General features: G+C 43.8%; 1 protein-coding gene across 3 annotated transcripts in view; it reads left to right on the plus strand.

Annotated features, from left to right (window-relative positions):
• Positions 1–10,121, plus strand: part of MSRB3 (methionine sulfoxide reductase B3) — a 174,599-nt gene extending 164,478 nt beyond the window's left edge. For all 3 annotated transcript variants that reach the window (XM_043562958.1, XM_043562959.1, XM_043562960.1), the window contains one exon: positions 6,891–10,121. In XM_043562958.1, the coding sequence (XP_043418893.1) occupies positions 6,891–7,058 (168 nt within the window). In that variant the 3' untranslated portion in view covers positions 7,059–10,121. The remainder of the gene's footprint in view (positions 1–6,890) is intronic.
• Positions 10,122–10,463: the final 342 nt, after the last annotated feature.

The following is a 10,463-nucleotide window of genomic DNA, read 5'->3' on the forward strand; positions in this document are numbered from 1 at the left end:
AGTGGAACTTTCTGATCCTGGGTCTTACCCCCAGAGATTCTAGTTTAGTTGGCTTGTGTGAGGCCTGCCTGTCGGCGTTTTTAAAAGCTGCCCTGGTTAATGCTCACAATAACCTTGTGAAGTAGATACTCTTATTCTTTCTTACGTTTGAAGTTGAGAAAACTGAGGCACAAAGAGGGCAGTTATGCTGGTGTAAATCTACATAGATTTAAGTGGCAGAACTGAGACTCAGATCTGGGCATCTAGCTCCAGGGCTCTATGGTGCTTAGACAGGCAGGCAGGGAGAGAGGTATACAGGTAGATAGGCCAGACAGAAAGAGTCACATTAAAAAAAAAAAAATTCTGTGATCTCCAGCAGTTAGTTTAATTCAACTCAGTTTTGAATTCAATTGAATTTTAATTGGTGTGTTTATAACGGCCACAAAAACTAATTATGATTATTTCTCCAGGATTCCGAAATATTCGACAAAAAAGGCACTGGATAGGATGGTATATAGTAATGTATAACTTAGGTATATGTAGCACTTAATAAACCTCCTGTAAGACTCACAGTTGTTGTTGTTGTTGTTGTTGTTGTTGTTGTTGTTGTTGTTGTTTTAAGCTACCTTAAAGGCTGTTATGGGACTGCTACTCTCCTTTTTCCTCAGAACCCACTTTCAAACATTGAGTCCTATGAAAACCAAGTAAAAAAAGACACAGAAGAAGTGAGGCATAAGATAATAACTTTCCTTATGCCCTATTCTCTAATGTCTCTGTGACTAATTCTTAAAATTCACAGTTAGAAAAACTTCCTCCTTTCTCCGTGCCAACCACAGAGATAATATTAGTACTGGTCAAGAAAAAAACATTATGAATCTGTTCTACAGTGACCAAAGACAGATGAAACCTACAAACCGCCCAAATCAGTCAACATTAATAAAAAATATTAAGCCCCTCCAGGCCCAGCTCCCAGCCCTTCGGTCAAAGGCGTCGGTGACTGTCACTGTACCTTTGGGTCCTTTCCTAGCGGGTGAGGAACTGACACGGAGCTAGCTCTTCCTTTCGGCTTCTTTACTCACTGCTTTTACTTCTCATATTTGGAAAATGTTTGATTCTTTCTTAAAGTCTTAGACTTGAAGGGAAGAGGGAGGGAAATTTGTTCTGTTAAGCCATGTGTGAAACTACATGCTTTGGGAAGTAAGTTTCATGGAGAAAATAATCGGCTTCCAGCACTAAAGAATGATATTTTTGCCTGATTCTTCTCTATGTGGGCAGAGTGGGAGATGTCTGCCTCACGAGTGCAGTAATAGCTCACTGAATTCAAGTGTGCTGGGTGTCTTTCTTTCTTTTAATGTGTGTTTCATTCACACATTTATTTTCTTTTTGTTCTACCTTTTTACTTAGTATTTTTCTTTTCCATTTTCTCCTTCATCCTTTTTATCTTGGCTTGGAAAAAAGTAACTGATTTCATGGTGTCCGTACCAGAGTAACCACTTGTATTTTACTTCCTAGTTTCTCATTCTTACCGCTAGTTTTCATTGTCAGATTATCTTTTCTTAAACTTTCTGTTCTTTCAGTTTACATAGCCTTTCCCCCTACTCACACTCTTCCCATCATTGTTGGGGGAAGTGTTGTAGGAAACCTATCTGATTTGCTTCTCCTCTTTCTAAAATTCTTGTTACATTTTGAGTTCACGTGGCTGGTCCTTACTCTGAACTGAATTCACTGATGTGGTTCACAAGAAGACGGTCTTACTGCCATGTTATACAAATGGACTGAGATTCCATGGGCAAAAACCAGTATGCTTAACCTGCTTGCTTGGCAATATGGCTTTTTTTTTTTTTTTGGTTTATTGGCCCCTAATTCTAACCTTAGTACTTAGGATTCTTCTTCTTTCTTTTGTTTTTTTAAAATTGTGATATGGATCTTGCTATGCAGTGAATCAGGCCTTACATATATGGGTAGGAATTGTAAACATGCTGGGAGCCATAACTTTTTATACCACGCTATAGTTTTTCCGTGTGTCCCGTGACCTCTTTGGTAATAATATCTTAGTAAGATTTTACTGGGAAAGTTAAGATTGATTCAGTACTGTCATCACTTTTCAGAGAAACCTTGCAGTCAGGCCCTTCTAAAAGAATCGCTCCGTAAGAAACCTAGCACACTGCCTGATCTTTAAGTTAACAGAGCAGAAAACAAGCAAAGGTGGTAGAGATTCTTCAGTGCCTTCTGTTAGTTAGGATTCCTGCTTGTGGAGGAAATAGGTTGCCTGGTTACATTCTGATTTTTGTTGCAACCATATTTGTTTTCTCTTACTGTTCTACCTACTGAATTATATTCTGGTTGTCTCTTTCAAAGAGGGTCTTTGTCTTAAATCTGCACGTTTTAGTGGGCATGTGTCTCTTCTTCCTTGCTGTGGCAATTTTCAGAAAATTTTCAGTTTTAAAGAATTCTTAAAAGTGTTACTGAATTTACATTTTTCAGCTAGTGATAAAATATGTTGTGTCTATCCCAGTTTCACTGACTACTATGAATAATTGTTTGACAGTTTCTCCCTAGTCCTCCACCCCCAGCCTGTTAAGCAGTGCTTTGTCAGGAGTTTACATTCAGTGCAAAGAGGTAAGAGTTGCATGCTTTAAGCTGTAGTGCAGAGGAGTAAGTCCCTCCTGGTGACACTTGGGGAATTCTCCCTTCTTTAGACCCAAATTCTACATGTGCAGCAAATGGGAGACCAGTAAATCACCGAACTTTTCGTAATCATCTTTAAGGAAGCCTTCAGATTCCTGGAGTTTACCTACGTTGGACTCCATTTATGACTGCTGCTATTACTGCTGGAATCTATGGTAGAGTCCCTTAAGTTTGTTTTCGATCATCCTTAATTTGTTCTAAGGCAGCCAAAGCCACAGAAAGGTAAATATCCACCAATACAGAGTATTTTTCGAAAGTTAAACAGTTTTTGGTAAAACCCCAAGCCTTATTAATCTTTTGCAGATGACAACTCCTATATTGCTGATGATTAAAGATACCCATGTGTTACAATAGGGTTTCAGACTCACAGCCCATCTCTCTTTTTCTTGATCTTTCAGTAAAATCATAATGCTAAACTGGTGACTTCACAATCATTTCCTTGGCAAAAGATTAATATCACAAGCACAGAGGAAAAGAGCCCTACTTACACACAAGTGTCTTCAATAACGGTGGGAGAAAACAGGATACTACTGGCAAAGTAAATTGCTTTTCTTCTAAACTCTTTTCTCCTTCTCATCCTGCCCCATGTGCCCAAGTGTAAAAGCCCTGCTTTGAAACTGCTTCATCTTGTAGATCAAACACTTAAGAGAAAATGACAATAATAAAGCCCCAAACATCCTAGGAATAGCTAGGAGAAAACCCTCTAGGACAGTTGGAAATACATCGGTGCGCAAATATGTAAACTGTGTTGAATGCACTATTTGTGTTTCTTATGCACACGATTGGGAGTTGCGATCAGATTTTAAGGAATTATGTTAAATTTGATGTTCCCTTTGTGTGTGTGTGTGTGTGTGTGTGTGTGTGTGTGTGGTGGGGTCCCCTTTGCCTTGGCTCTCCCCAGGTTCTTTAGTTGCCAGCTTTTCTGAGTGGGAGGCTTAGGTGATAAAGGATTCCTTTGGGAATTTGAAATTTTTCTTTTGAACAGTTATCTCCTGTGTTTTTCAGAACGCGAGCTAGACTATTCAGTTGTAGTTTGTATTTTACCTATAAAATAAATGCATAACCATTTTAAAACAACTTTCAAAATGCACACTAAAGATTTTACCCTGAAATAAATCATTAACAGCAGGTTTCACAGATTTCTTCATTGGGTTTGTTTCAGTTACAACCAGGTGTGCTGAGATCCCAACACATTGCCAGTTGGCTGGGGATGGGGAGGCAGAGCTCGAAGGCGGCTAAAGAAACAATGCATCACTGACAACTTCCATTCATCATTCCAGCCTTCGGCCAGGGGTAGAAGCTGGAAAGAATGGGCTCCATGTGCGCTCCCCTCAGGGAGGAACTTCGGGCCTCAGGCACTTTTAAAAGAAACCGGCTCATACCCTTCTATGGGAGACTGGGTGTACCTGGGAGAAAGCAGAAATGGCGCTGTGTGGTTAGGCTTCCTGCAGACAAATGGCGCTGCAGCCTTGCAGGCATCCGAGCGGGCAGGTACGTCGTGGCGCAGGTATAAACGACCGCCTGGCCATGTTTGCAAATGCCGCTCCTCCCTCAGTTTTCTGAGCCCGGTGTGAATCTTCCAGAACACCTTGTGGCAAGCATGATGAAGCTATCACTGTGGTGTTTAGGGGACTCCCACCTTTTCTGAGGATTTCCCTACCCCCTCCCCAACCCATAGAGTTATCCGCAAACGATTTTTGTTGCCTTTTTCTTTTCTAACCTGTAAGTTCTCTTCCTCACCCCCCTCCCTCTTCATTTTGGATTAAGGACATCTAGAATCTGTGTTTCTCTTTCTGTGTAACCAAAACACCGGTTCCAGATTTAGCAAAGGAAACTACAGACCAACGGCCAGTTCATTTCAGTAGATTCAGTTACTCTAATTTGGAGTTTTTCAAGACGATTTGGGAAGTGAAGACCGTAGAAACACTCCTGCAGAGCTTCGAGTCCATCCTTACGGTGCTTTATTTTTAGAGTAAGGTGAACAGAACCATTTTCTAAATATGCCCAAGAGAGGATTAATAAAGGTAATATCATTTATTTTGCCAGAGAGCTGTATTCTCTCATTGAGAAACAAAACCAGAAAACCTATTGGAGGCTTTTATGTGAAAAGTCCGCCTCTCAGATGCCAAGTGATCAAAGTGCCAGAGCTGCGTGTGAGATCAATAATTGTGCACACATATTGGTCACCAAGAGCACTGGTTCCTCTTGGCCTGCACACTGACTGTTTTGGCAGGCCGAAATAGGTGTTTTCCTGCGTCCGTTGGGTGAGCATATGGATTTTTACTGGTGCATCTTAGCTGCCGGTGCCTGAAAGTTTGGCCTCAATTGTTTATAGAAAGGAAAAGCAATCTGAGCTGTCAGCCTTGATATTACCTAAACCTGCCTAGAATGTGGTAAAATAGTGCAAGATTTGTTTCTTAGGCCTGTTTCATATTTTCCAGGCAATAGATCAAATCAGTTCAGGGTTCATTTTTAGTTCTTTAATAAGCTGACACAGTATGTTGGCAGTAAAATAAGAATGCACTTTTAACATGGAAGTGCCATATAGTCAAAGTTGCTATTTGTGCTATTTATTAATAACTAGAGAACCCCTGAGATTTGAGTGTAGCACTTTGACTAGAGAAACTGAGATTCTAGTTCTTTCCATTGTAACGAGCACCATCCTTCACTTCTCTCTCATCATCTCCATTTGGTCCATTAGCCCAACTCCCGTGTCAATTCCTACTTTCTCTCCCTACAATTGATAAGTATTGTGCACACCAAACAAGCACAGTGAGAGGAATTAATAGATCACCTTATGGGCCTTTTCTCTCCCGTTCTTCCCTAAATCTTGACTCTGCCATCTGCTTGAAATGCTCCTCGAGACACCCACTGCTTCACTTCCTTTGGCTTCTTATTCCAGAGTATTCCAGACTACCCCAGGAAAGCAGCCCCACCTCGTCGTGCCTGCAACATCAGCCCCCAACCCTGAACACTTCATATCACTGCCTCTTTTTTCCCCCTCTCCTTAGCATTTATTTCCACCTACCACACTTGACAGTTGGCTTATTTCTTGGCCTATTACCTGTCTCTCCCGCTAGAAAAAGTAAGCTCCGTGAGGCCAGGGACTGTTGCCCATATCTCCAGTGTCTGAGACAGCACCTGGCAGGTAGTAGGTGCTCCATAAATATTTGTTAAATGAATGAATGGAAGTCGTCTGCCCCGGGTTTTAGTTTCCTAGTTACATGATGGATGATGCGTTTTCATAGCCTGTTTGAATATGATGCACTGACGTCTCCATATCCCTCGCTCCTGTCCCTGCTGAGAAAGGGTGTGGGATAGGTAAGTATGACATAACACTGTTGTCACCTGGAGCCGTACCCAGCATCGGAGTGGTTAGCGCAGGGCTCTATTCACCGAGCCAGCCTTCCTGGAGAAGCTATCTCTGGGCTGGATTTCTGTTAAACACTGTGATAGCCAGTCGTCCCTCCTTCTTCCATCTGGATTCTGGGCCTCTTCTCCTTCCCAGGTTTTTTGGATAGTCTGTAGCATGGATTTGAGCTTATTCCTTCTCCACCTAAGAGAGTTCACGTGGGTAAAGAAGCCAGCGGCACTCCACCTACTGGAAGCCAGAAAGAAACGATTGTGTGGGCTAGCGACATTTCTATTTGCCATACTTGCAGTCCTGGTGACCATGACATAAATCTGTTGCGCCTTGCCATTGCTTTGCTGGGTTCCAAGAACATCCAGTGCCTGTCTGATGTTAAGTTTTACTGCCCATGAAAGCAAACATCACCTCCGTCATGGCCAGTTAAACAGTATCTTTTACAGTGGACTTCTGCATATCTGAAACCCACCCATCCAAAGCCAAAAGTAATGCCAGTTGGGGGGGTGGGGATTTTCTTCTGCCATGTTTCTTACAAGGGGAGATCAAGGGTCAACTCAATTCATAAAATTACTGCCGTCCTTTTTCAGCTGGCTGAGAGACTTCATAGATCAAAAAATACAGTGGCTCCGAAATGATTTCTGATATGCACAGTTCTGGTGTTTTTTATTCTCAGCATGTGGTGCAAAGCCTGCCAGAAACCATCTTTGCAGCTATTGACAGGCGGATTAGAAATCATCCATGATGGTTTCCATCGTTTCTCTACAGGCTGGTCATCCATTTAAACTGCTCAACGTGAGTTCCTCTCAAAGCCCGCTTTGTGCGCGCTCTCCCTTAATGTTTTGCTCTTCTCTTTCAGTGTGGTGCTCACCTTGGGCACATTTTTGATGACGGACCTCGTCCAACCGGCAAAAGATACTGCATAAATTCGGCTTCCTTGTCGTTCACGCCTGCAGATAGCGGCCGCGGCGCCGAGGGAGGCCGTGGGGCGGGCAGCCCGGCCCAGGCAGACAACGCGGAGCTGTAGGGGAGTGGGGAGCGATGGAAACAAGTGTACTTAATGCACAGCTTGTTAAAAAAAAAAAAAAAATACTCAGAATTGTCTTAGATATATTTTTTCAAAAAATAGAAGGGCAGTTTTGTGCTATCGATATTTTTCTTCTTTTGCTTAAACAGAGGCCCTGGCCATCGATGTATTTTGCTATTGACTAGATCCAGAACTGTTTATAACTTCAGCGAACGGAGATAGCTGTGGGAAACGTCTTCACAAGCCACTTGAGTACCATTTGGCATTATTTTCTTTGAGCACATAGCTTCTTTTGAGATTCCCTCCCCCCACCCTTGCTTACGAGGTGGAAGGCGCTTGGCCTTCTAACGTGAAGATCAAGATCCCCTGTGCAGCAGAGAGGGCGCAGCAGCGGGGCCTGGGCACCCAGACCTCTAGACGCATGGCCCTGTGGCATTTGTGCAGGCCCACCTGAGATAAGGGCGGACTGGTGCCTTGTGAGACTTCTCAGCTCTGTGGAAAGTTTGAGCTAAGGTCGTTTATTCTCACTAAAGGGGTGTGAAGGTCTAAAGTCTTTCCTTATGTTAAATTGTTGCCAGATCCGGGGGGGTGCGCCGAGTGTTGTGGCAGAGAGTAAACATTACCTCACGGTTAGGCCTTTATTTTATTTTATTTTCCATTGAAAACATTGGAATGTAAGACAACTGTAAAATGCTGAGCCCCATTTTGTCCAAAGTCCACAAAGAGGAACACCTGCCATTGCCTTTTAGAAGTCCGTGCCTCCGCACCTAATGCCAGCTGCAGCTGGAAAGGCATTTTGGTGAATTCCACTGTGTAAAAGAAAATACTGGGGACAATACACTTCATCAGGGCAGCGGAAGGAAGGGAGCAGGGAGGACCAAGGAGGAAGTCCTGGGTGTTAAAATACCCAGAGCTGAGCAGAAAAGCTGATGAGATACTGCAAGTAACAGAGCACAAAGACGGGGGCGGGGGGTGGGGGGGGCCTTGCACATAGAGGTTCACATGACCTCTGGAAGGAGGCTAGGGGTTAAAACGGGAAGAACCAGGAGCTCAAGTCCCACCCTTGACACTTCTCTGCTGTGTGACACGGGACCAGCCGTTTAGCCTCTCCATGCCTACTCTTCATGTGTAAACTGGGACTTAAAATATTTATAAGATAACCGACACTCTCAGGGCAAAGTCACTATATTGCTGTACAGTCAAGATCAGTGTTGTAAAATTAAACTGATCTGGTTCTAATTGCCTCAAAGGCTGAAGCCCAAGCATTTGAAATGGAAAGAAGTGGAGAGAAGGTTGACTTAGCTGATTGGTATGGAAACAGTTGGGCCAAGAGCCAGAGAGTTTTCTTTGTAGCAATATGGCTGGTTTCACTCCGAGAAGCGCTGCTCAGTTGCTGTGTAGCATTTAGCCTGGTGGAGTGGGGGGCGCTGTGCACAATTAGGTTTCCACAGGTATGAACGGTGGTGCTTTCAGATGACATTGCCGTAGCCAGGTGTGAAGGTACAGCTTATGACTGGTGTATATTGTGTTTGTAGCCTTGACCGCGAACCCTGAAATGCAGTCCCCCAAAAAATTTCCTTCTGCAAATCTTTGAAGGCTGATGAAAACTGACATCTTTCCTTGTAAGCACCAAGACAAAAATAAGAAAGAGGGACCCTTGACAGTTTTACAATGAGAAATGACGAGGAGTTAAAATGGGAAGTGACAAATCAAAATGGCAGTGGGGTCACATCTGCATTCTTCCATGTGTCTACACCACGTCCTGGGGAGGCCCTGATACTCTGGTGACTGTGTCGTCACGTGGGCCACAGCTCCACGTAGCCTACGCTCTTCCAGATAAGTCACGCTCTTCCTTTCCCAGCTCCTGGCTGATTCGCCTCGGGCCCTGGGATTTTTCTGGAAATGAGGTGTAAGATTCAAGACCACTGAAGCCTCAGCTCCCGGACCATCCTGGCAGCCTGCCCTGAGCTCACAGAGGGAGCCCCACCCTTTCCCAGAGACTGGAGGATCCCATGGGGGGTCGGCTAAAGATGGGGGCCTCCTGAGACTTCCCTGCCCCAGGGCACACCCACCCTTTGGGTCACCCAGCCCCTCTCCCATGACTCCAGCTGTGCGTGGTAGCCTGCCCCAGGGTCTGCTGGACACTAGCGACCATATCTGGGTAGACAAGGAAGATGAGGAGCCTCTTCCCTTCCCCCCAGAGATTCTGAATTCTCATTGTCCTTTCATTTTTATTATGGGGCCTAACATTGCCCTCAACAACTCCTTCTTTTCTAACCCTTTGCCTTTGTTTCAAGGAAGGCCGGTTTTTCTTCTACCACATTTTCCAGCATCAACTTGAAGAAAAATGCAGCATCCACTGGAAAAGAAAAAAAAAAAAAAAAGCGGGGTATATGCATGTGGTTTAATTCCAGATTGCTTTTGAGTTTAAGTGGTATAAAATTTCAGTGTATTTCTGTCTTATGTTAAAGAAATATATTACTAAAACGTCAGTGAGCAGTAATGTCAGCTGTCGAGCACTAGATTTATTTTTGCAGGATATGGAGTGCAATGAACTGAGTCAATATGGCAAGGTGTATGTGATCGGTGAGAGTTGTGCCATTTAACATAGGAAATGCACGGGACTTTCCCTCTCTGCACTCCAGCTCTTGCTCTACCATTAGGAGACGTGGGCTTCTGCTGGTGTGTAAAAAGTACCTCCGTCCAGTCGTGCAGAGTGGATCTGAAGAAAGCAGCAGCCTATCTTGTATTAGAGAACATTTCTACACGTTTAAACTTTTCACTTCTTAGATGCATTTAAATACCTATTGCAAATGCCACAGCAACTCAAAAGCCTCTCCATGTTCATTGAAATTGAGATGCCCTGCTTCAAACGCGGACTATTATGAAAGGGATTCTCGTTTGTTCCGAAGGTCAGGTATTTTTGTCTTAGATAGCTTTGTAATGATTTTTCTCCAAACGGTTCAAAACTTTTGAAAAACGTTATGAAATTTTCATTAAGAAACCCTTTTCCTATGTTTATTGTATACAGAAATTATGCAATAAAATTTCTTTATAAAAATGTTTTCTTCTCTGACTCCTGAAGTCTCCTCTTATTGTAGCCCAGACACATGGACCATCCATCGGAGTTTGCCAGACCGCTCTGTCGACCTCCCACCGGCTGATACGGCTGTAGTTTGTAGAGAGGGCCTTTTATCTGATGTGGCCTCTGCTCGCAGGGGCTCTCATCACAGGGTCGAGTGCCACTGTCCATACCCCAGGCCCCAGGAAAGGCCTGCAGGGGTCGGAAAGATTGGAGGAAAGGGATACATTTGCAGAATTACCCAACCTTCACCTCAGCCATCTTTAGCAGCCCGCGTGCTTAAGATACGGACTTTGGGGAGTTCCATCATGGTAACTCCGTGG

This window comes from Prionailurus bengalensis, chromosome B4 (genome assembly GCF_016509475.1).
Source record: "Prionailurus bengalensis isolate Pbe53 chromosome B4, Fcat_Pben_1.1_paternal_pri, whole genome shotgun sequence".
NCBI lineage: Eukaryota > Metazoa > Chordata > Mammalia > Carnivora > Felidae > Prionailurus > Prionailurus bengalensis.